At 56.9% G+C, this 9,222-nt stretch overlaps 1 protein-coding gene across 1 annotated transcript; it reads right to left on the bottom strand.

Moving 5' to 3' along the window:
* Positions 1-1,364: 1,364 nt before the first annotated feature.
* On the bottom strand, positions 1,365-2,462 carry TMEM271 (transmembrane protein 271). Its single transcript, XM_030760099.2, has one exon. It carries the CDS (start codon positions 2,460-2,462, stop codon positions 1,365-1,367), a length of 1,098 nt encoding a protein of 365 aa, XP_030615959.1.
* Between the last annotated feature and the right edge of the window lie 6,760 nt (positions 2,463-9,222).

The following is a 9,222-nucleotide window of genomic DNA, read 5'->3' on the forward strand; positions in this document are numbered from 1 at the left end:
GGCTACTTTTTCAGTTAGAAGTGGACCCCTATACACTCTAGAGAGATTACACATTATTTCCGTAGCTTTTGTCACCTCAAGTGTCTTGTGCTGTGCTCACCCTAGCAGAGCACAGAGTGTATCCTCAACTCCTTTTGCAGGAGGTACACACCATTTGGGTCAAGGTGGGGCTCTGCTCAGAGCGCGTTCAGAACTAGCAGCACACCTGCCTGGCACCACAGTTCCAGCCCATGGGAGTCGGGTCACCTTTTCCCAAGATTCAGAGCCTGCCCGGCTCCCAGTCAGCCCACAAGACTGGGTGGAAACACACTTCACCATCATTTGGAACGCATTTCATATTGCATGTGTAAACACGCAAACACATGCATATCCTAATGATTTGAAAGTATGACCTTCACATCAATTAAGGCTATTTAAGGGGTATATTTCAGATGAAATGCTATAATATTCAAAATCACCAGATTAATGAGTTAATCAACAGAATAATCTTTGCCAGAAAAACTACGACTGTGATTTTCCAGGATTGGATTATTCATATGTATTAACCAAAATAAGGTCAGCTTTGCTGTAAAAACCCCATCGCCAGTTTCCAGAAAAAGAAATGTATGGGACCTGATATACACACAGAAATTTAGCCTCAGAAAGAGGCTGGATTTAGTCAACCAACTAGCATAATACAACTGTTCAAACCCAACATTTGTCTGACCAAATTCAATCATTTCCCCCCAAAACGGATTTGTGTCGACATCCTCTAACCCCAATTTGATGAATATCTCCAATAACATGGCAATAATTTAATAAAGGAACTCACCAATTTTAAATTGCAATAAATTTACCAAACATTTTCACTGTTTATGGAGAGCTTTACAGTAAGAAAGTGTCAACAAAAGCAGGCACATCCGTGTACAAAGTGTTGCTGTTGGTGCTTCTTCACTTGCATTCCTAAAGGACCAGCTGCGCTGTCTTTCTGTCCTCTCAGCGAGCGTTCTTCCGGCCGCGAAATCACCCTCTGGGTGAGCTCTCACTCGGGTCTCGGAGGGCGCCCAGGGAACGCGCCCAGGGAACGGACTTGCCAAAGAGAAGTGCGGTGGGGCGAGCCAACCCCAAAACATTTATTGTAAACTTTAAAATGGAGTCCGGATACGAACAGACACAGAAAAGAAGAGAAACCTCCCAGACACAGAAATAATCATACTGGAGGGCCAGTCTCGTGGCGGGGGGCCCCAAGAGGCGCTGGGCCAGACCGCCCCTGAAGATGCGTCGCCACGGAGAGGCCTGGCTTTGCGCCCCGCCAGCCCCCGACCTCCCTCGCTGCGGTGGCGGGTAGGGAGGCGGCCGCAGTACATCCGGATCGGCCCGGGGGCTCAGGAGGCCCGGCTCGGCTCCCAGGGGCGGGCCGCCTCGCAGGGCGGCCGGCAGCAGTAGGGGTAAGAGGCGTTGAGGTCGGGGTCCGAGGGCGCGTACCCCGGCAGCTCCACAGACGGGTGCCCCCCGCAGCACACCTCCACGCCCGCCTCGTCAAACGCGTGGAAGACGCCCACGTTGATGTAGGAGACCGCGTGGCGCGCCGCGAAGCCCGCGCAGTCCCCCGGGGCGGCGAAGTCCGACTCCTCCGGGGACAGGATGGAAGCCTCGCTCGGCCGCTGCTGCAGCCTACGCCCCCGCCGACCCCGTCGGCCCCGCCGCGCCCGGGAGGCTGGCGGCTGCGCACGGAACCCCGGGCCGCCGCGGGGCCGCGCCAGGGCCCGACCTCCCTTCCGCCGGCCGCGCCGGCCGCGCCGGGCCTGCGAGGACTTGTAGTTCTTGACCAGCAGGAGGCTGAGCAGGCCCAGGAGGCACTCGAGCGAGTTGAAGACGGTGGAAAGCACCAGGCCGCGCTGGTAGTCCTTCAGCTGGCGGCACTTGGCGGACGTGGCGCTGTCCAGGGTGCTGCGGCCGCGCGGCGCGCCGGGGCCTGGGCCGGGGGCCGCGGCCGGCGCGCGCGGGGGCAGGCAGTAGTGGGAGTACTTGCGTTCCACCAGGGACACGGTGTCGCCGTCGATCACGGCGCCCGCGAAGGCGCTGAGGACCCCGAGCATGAAGACGAGAACGCCCAGCAGGAGCAGGTTCTGGCTGTTCACCCGCCCCGAGGGCCCGGCTGCGCTCCCCGGCTCGCCCGGCGCAGCCTCCGGAGCCCCTGCTGGGGCCGCGGGGCCCCCGAGCGCCGGGCCCGGCCCCGGCCCCGCGAGGGCGGCGTCCCGGGGCCCGCAGCAGAGCAGGGCGGCGCCGAGCAGCGAGAGGCCGGCGGCCAGCAGCAGCCCCGAGTAGAAGGCGCCGGCGGCCGCCCCCAGCCTGAACGGCTCCCCGCGCAGCTCCGAGCCCAGCGAGAAGCACTTGAGGCCGACGGCGGCGGCACTGAGCGCGCAGGCGAGCAGGAGGCAGGAGGAGAGCGCGGCGCAGGCCCCGCGGATGCTCCACTTCATCCTCCGCGCCCGAGCCGGCCCGCACCCCGCGCGCCCGCCGCCGCCCGCCGCCGCCCCCGCCGCCTGCGCCTCCTCCCGGCGCCGCGCGGCCGGACCGCCGGCCTCCTCCTCATCCTCCCGCGTCCTCCCGGGCCCGCGCCGCCGCCGCCGCCGCCGCCGCCGCCGGAGCCCGCATCCTCCGCCTCCCGCCGCCGCCGCGGCCCCGCGCAGGGAACCGATGCGACGCGGAGGACCGCAGGACGCGCGCGCCCACTCCCCAGCCCGCGGCGCCCCTCCCAGGACGTTCAGCTCCCCCACCACCACCCGCGGCCCGGCGCGCCAGGCCCAGGCGCCGCCCTCCCCCCTTCCCCCCAACCCCCGTAGCCCCTAGGACACCCCTCTGTCGCCTCCCCAAGGAGAGGTGCCCGCTTGCCGCGTCTCTCCGCCTTCCTCCCCCTATCGGCGCCCCTGCCCTCTCTGGGAACACCCCCCCCACACACTCCTGCCTCCCTCCCCTGATGCCCCCAGGCCCCACCTCCGGCACCTCCCACCTCTCGAGACCCTGCGTTTGCGTTCCCCTTGGTCACAGGGCGGGGGTCTCACTCCGTGCCCACCGGCCCGCTAGAAATCAGGAAGCCTGGGAAGTCAGCTTGGGGGCAGGAATAGGGGAGCCCCGGCGCTGAGGGGCTACGGGCGAGAGCCTGACTGCGGGACAGGGGAAGAGGCGAGTCTGGGGGAGAGCGGAAGGAGGGAGAGCCCGGGTGGGAAGGAGGTTTGAGCGCCGGGGGTGGGGCGGGAAGGGACGGGGAGAGGGGAGCTCGGGGGAGGGGTGAGCCGGGCTGCTGGCGGGATGAGGGCCGGAGTCTGGATGCGGGGTGGGGGGGAGGGCTTGGAGGAGGAGCTCAGGTGCTGCGACCCTCCGGCGCCGCCCGGGTAGTTCTGGCTCGAGTGCGCGGGGGAGGGGGCGGAAGTGCTGCGGAACTGGAGGTGAAGCCTCAGGCAGCACCTCGGAGGAGTCTCGTTGCGCTTTAGTCTCAAAAGCCCTTCTCAGGGATCATGCAGGAATTTACCCCAGATGCGGGTGCGAGTGAGTTAACTCATCAGAAGGCGGTTCATGGCCTGAGAGCAACGTGGGGGAGGGGGGTGCAGCGCGGGGGAGGGTAAATCGCCTCCTTCCGACCGACGCGGGCCGAGAAGAACTCCCGATGAGGGAGAGGAAGGCTTGGGGAAGCGTGGGGCGTGGAGATGGCCTTCCCCCAGGCGTCCCTGGGCCCCCATCCTCCTCCCGGAACCAGGCCTGGGAGGGGCGTCTCTGGAAAGCCCTCTGAGGTCCCACCGGGCCGAGCGGCTGGGCCCGCGCCCTCGGCTCTTTCCACACCGTCGCTGCGGCTGCTGCAGCGAGGCACGGGGAGCCGATGACTCACCCTGCCGGCTAATTGCAGCGTTAAATAACTTTGCGCTGGATCCAGGGGAGGCGGGAGTGGCAGCGGCTAGGGAACGCGCTGGGGGAGGAGGGGACGGGGGAGGTGCAGGGGTGCTTTGAGAACACACCCGCGTCCCTGCCGCCCGTTTGGCAAGTTCAGGCCTGTGAAGACGTCCCCCAGAACTCACAGCGTCGTGCCCCTTCCTTCATAGAGTGTCCACGGTGCCCGGCGGGCAGGGGCACAAGCCCCCAGAGGCCCCTTGCCTCCGGAGAAAGCCTCACCCGCATTCGCCAGGCAGCCCGCGCGCAGGGGTCCCTCGCCCACGTTTCACGGAAGCCATCTGCCCAGTGAATATATGTGAGCGCCCTTCATGCGGCTCTCTGGACATTTGCGTGGGATCGACTTGAACGTCAGTAGCTGCGCAGAGAAGGAGCGGGTTTCGCTGTATTTTTAGCGGGGGACGCAGATTTTAGCACATCGGCTGAACCTCCTGATTCCGTCCTGCTCCGCATGCATGACGACTTGCCAGAAAAGTAGGGGTAGTGAGCCTTCTTTCACATTTATGGTGTATAGGTTTGAAAAGGACAGTGTGTAAATCAGCTTGTATAATAATCGTGGCACCCACGCGCGTAAGCGGAGTTGCCATGAGCTGACTTCCAATGATTATTTCGGTTTCCAGGGAGACGAGGTTTGCAGCCACCTCCGTGAAGGACGGAGCCGCTTCTCCATTCCCAGTGCGGTGCCGCAGCAGCCCGATTGATTAGGCTTTGCGGGGAGAAGGGAGCTGACGTCGCCTGGTCCTGCGCCGGGCCTCGAAAGGAGGCCTGAGTCGGCCTGGGCGGGCTGGGGGGCGGGATCGTGCAGCAGCCTCTCAAATCGGAAGACCTGAGCTAGGCAGGTCTGTGGTTTAGTATTTCTCCGGGATCTGGCCTCCTCTCTCCTCGCAAGCCCGCCACCCGCCCCCGCCCCCGCACTAGACACTTCCCTGCCCTGGACCACCTCTGTGTTCCTTAAGTGAGCCGCGCCTCTTCCACAAGCAGGGCCTTGGCACGTGCTTTTCTGCTTTATGTCCCCCATGCCACATCCTCAGCCTTTTCATTTCTTAGACCTTAGCTTCAGCTCCCTTAATCGGACCTAACTTTTGTTGGGTGCCCTCTGTCCTGCCGGCAATGTAGAGAGTGCTCCCCAGGGCTTTTGTTCAGTCCTTGCAACAAACCCTGAAGCACCTGGCACTGTGATCCTAACAGAGGCTTCCCACCCAAAATCGGGTGACCTGTAGAGACAGAACTCAAACCCAGACTCTGTGCCCTCCCCCAGCCCCCCACCACCCTGCACCCCACCTCCCTGCACCCCACCACCTGGCACCCCACCACCCGGCACCCCACCTCCCTGCACCCCACCTCCCTGCACCCCACCTCCCTGCCCTCCAGCTCCTAACAAAGAGTCTCCCATAACAAGCAGGATCTCCCAGTGGTCTCAACGTCTGTCTTCCCGACCAGACTGGGAGCTCGGTGCAGGCAGGGTCCATGTCCGACTTGTCCCCACCTTCTCCCCGTCAGGACCCGGCGCTGCCCTAGCCGAGTGGAATGGACGAGCAAGCAGATGGATGAATGGGTTGATGGCAGCCAACCTGGGGTTGCTCTGTCCCGTGACAGCATCTAACGTCAGTCCAGTTTTGCTCACAAGGAGAACAGGGCCAGGTGACACAGGCCAGGCCAGCAGGCGGGAGAGGACCCACCTCCCTGTTGCGGAGAGCTTGTGGAGCTCTGCGGGCAGAGAGCGACCAGCGGGTGTTCTGTCGTAAAGGGTCTTGAGCTGTGCAAGTTCGAACTTCATCCTGAGGATGGGGAGACCCTAGAAGGGCCAAAGGATGCTGTGCTGTGTTTTAGAAGCACTGCTGCGAGAAGGCTGGGCTGCGGAAATGGCGGCATGTGGGGGGTCTCATGCAGGTGGACAGTCCTGCCCCCATCACGGTGTTCATCTCGGGTTTCCCCCCCACCCAGCCTCCCACCGCCTGGCACTCAGCAGATGGTCAGCTATCTTGCCGAGTGTGTGTCTGTCTCCCCTCTGTGTCCGCGGGAGGGAAGGGCAGAAGTCTGGGGTCCCTGCCATACACAGCTCACAGGGCCCGTAACCGCCCACTTTCACAGTGAGCGCCTCTGCACCTGAGCTGCTTTCTGACACCTACGGCCAGGGATGTAAATTAAAACAACCCATGCACATTTTGAAAGCTAATTCCATTGCTTTTTGACAGAATCCTTTTCCCCAACCCCTGACGGGCTCACCTGTGCAGCTTCTCCCCTCCCAGCCACCCGGCAGCGGCCAGAGGGGACTCTGGCACAGCTGCGGTCCAGGGAGTGACTTGGGGGTCCCCACAGTGAACTCTGAGGCAGGGAGCTCCCTCCGGAAAGAAGCACCGCCCTCGTGAGAAATGCGTCTCTAGGTGGTGAGGGGCAGGTGGGAAGGAGTAAGTTTTAAAATCACAGACCCTACCACATGCCAAGCAAATTCACAGGGACACTTGAATCACCAGTGCGTGGGACACATCACTGCCACATTTTAAAAACAGGGCCCAGAGGGCTCCCCTGGTGGCGCAGTGGTTGGGAGTCCGCCTGCCGATGCAGGGGACACGGGTTCGTGCCCTGGTCCGGGAAGATCCCACATGCCGCGGAGCGGCTGGGCCCGTGAGCCACGGCCGCTGGGCCTGCGCATCTGGAGCCTGTGCTCCGCAACGGGAGAGGCCACAGCAGTGAGAGGCCCGCGTGTAACAAAAAAAAAAAAAAAAAAAAGTAAAAACAGGGCCCAGAGAGCAGAGATGACGATGTTTTTAAACCGTCGTGTGTTTTTTTCTGATTACAGAGGCAATCATGTGTCAAGTGAAGAATATTTTCCCTATTAACTTTAACTTGCATTTTAATCTCACATATTTATTAGCATTTAAAGTCCAACCTCCTGCTGTGTTCACTTCAATTAATCTGTCTGATTCTAATTATTTTTTCTAATTTGTTTTTCATTTAACTTTCCAGGATTTTTATCCTTTATCTTTTTTTTTTTTGCGGTACGCGGGCCTCTCACTGTTGTGGCCTCTCCCGCTGCGGAGCACAGGCTCCGGACGCGCAGGCTCAGCGGCCATGGCTCACGGGCCCAGCCGCTCCCGGACCAGGGCACGAACCCGTGTCCCCTGCATCGGCAGACGGATTCTCAACCACTGCGCCACCAGGGAAGCCCTATCCTTTATCTTTTTAACTGGTTAAATGCTCAAATTTTTCTTTTATTATTAATTCTAAGCCCCTTTTTTCCCCAGGAACAATCAATATTGATCTTCACGTATAGGTGCAGCGTGTGCATCTCTGTGCCAACGCTGCAGAAGTGATGGCTAATGTAAAGCACTCAGTCTCACAAAACCAGAGCCGGTGAATTACTGGAGATACAGCATGCACTTTACTATTTTATAAGCTTTTGTCTTGTGCAATATAACAGAGCCACAGAAAACTCCATAAAATATGCATGTAACAGTTTAATGACTTATATGTGAGCATCTGCGTCCTTGCCACCACATCAGGAAACAGAACACTGAAGATCCAAAGATGCAGCTCGCCCTGCCCTCCCCCAAAGGTTCTGCTGACTTCACTGACACCACTTCTTTGTGTTTATTTGTACTTTGATCACCTAAGCATGCACCCCTAAACATTTCAGTTTGGCTTCGCCTGTTTTCTGAACTTCATACAAATGGAATCATAGAGCATGACTGTTGCACATCTGGTTTCTTTCACCCAACTGAATGCCCGTTGTTGCGTCTAGTCTACCCTTTAACGTTGGTCCTAAGCCGTTGTGTGAATGCGCCGCAATTTATCCACTTTACTGGTGATGAGCACTTGATGGTCTCTAGTTTGGGGATATTATGAATAAAGCTGTTCTGAACTTTCTTATGCTTGTGCACTGAGGCACTTGAGCCTGCATTTTGTTGGATCATGAGTAATGTATATGTTCAGATTTTTGTGCGCGTTTCTATTGAGACACAATTTATGTGCAATAACAATCACTGATTTTAAGTGTTCGATTCGATGAGTTTGGACAACTGTACACATTGGTATGAGTCACCACCACAGTCACAATACAGGACTAGTCCAAACCCTCCACCAAAGCTCTCCTTTTCAGTCATGCTCTCCTCCACCCCAGGCCCTACAGAACTGCTCATCTGATTTCTGTTGCTGTAGTTTTAGTGAAAACTTTCATGCTCCTACAATCATACAGTATGTAGTCTTTCATGTTTGACTTCTTTCACTTGACAATGCTTTGTTTTTATTGTTGAGTAGAATTCCACCAAAATTTGACTATCCATTCACAAGATGATGGACATAGTTTGTCCATGTGGAGTTACTATGAGTTAACGTTCACGTGCAAGTCTTTTGTGAACGTATGTTTTAATTTTTCTTGGGTATATACTTAGGAGTGGAATTGCTAGGTTGTGTCTTACTTTTACATTTAACTTTATATGAAACGGACTAATTGTTTTCCAGAGTGGCTGTACCATTCTGCACTCCCCTCAGCAGAATGAAAGTTCCCAGCACTCCATCCCCCACCAAGCCTCCGTGTTATCAGCAGTCTTCTTAGTAATGCTGACCAGATGGTTTTAATTGGAATTATATTGAACCTATAGATTGATCTGAGCATAACTGGTACGTTAGCAATTTTGAATCTTCTGATCCATGAAAAAGGTTTATCTCTACATTTATTTAGGTCTTCATTAATTTCTCTCAACGTTTTATAGTTTTCAGTATACAGGCCTTGCACACATTTTGTTAAATTTACCTTTAAGTATTTTGTATATTTAATCCTTCTGTAAATACTACTTTAAATAATACTTTCTTGTCCAATTGTTTGTTACTAGTATATGGAGATACATTTTATTTTTATTTGTTTGTTTGTTTATTTTTTTGCGGTACGCGGGCCTCTCACTGTCGTGGCCTCTCCCGTTGCGGAGCACAGGCTCCGGACGCGCAGGCTCAGCGGCCATGGCTCACGGGCCGAGCCGCTCCGCGATATGTGGGATCTTCCCGGACCGGGGCATGAACCCGTGTCCGCTGCATCGGCAGGCGGACTCTCAACCACTGCGCCACCAGGGAAGAAGCCCTACATCTGATTTTTTAAGTTGCCTTTTAATTCTGTATCCTTGCTAAGTTGACTTATGCTAGCAGCTATTTTTGTAGATTCCTCAACATTTTCTATATAGATAATCATATCACAGGTAAGTAGAAACAGTTTTAATGCTTCTTTCCTACCTGCATGCCTTTTATCTTTTATTTATTTGTTTATTTATTTATTTTGGGTGCACCGCAGCATGCGGGATCTTAGCT

The sequence above is a fragment of the Delphinapterus leucas genome, chromosome 5 (genome assembly GCF_059928025.1).
Source record: "Delphinapterus leucas isolate spDelLeu-1000000601 "Yukka" chromosome 5, BTC_Dleu_Yukka2, whole genome shotgun sequence".
NCBI classification, from domain to species: domain Eukaryota; kingdom Metazoa; phylum Chordata; class Mammalia; order Artiodactyla; family Monodontidae; genus Delphinapterus; species Delphinapterus leucas.

Bases quoted from the DNA above. Each gene is read 5' to 3' on its own strand.
- TMEM271 (XM_030760099.2), bottom strand. From the start codon at position 2,462: ATGAAGTGGAGCATCCGCGGGGCCTGCGCCGCGCTCTCCTCCTGCCTC.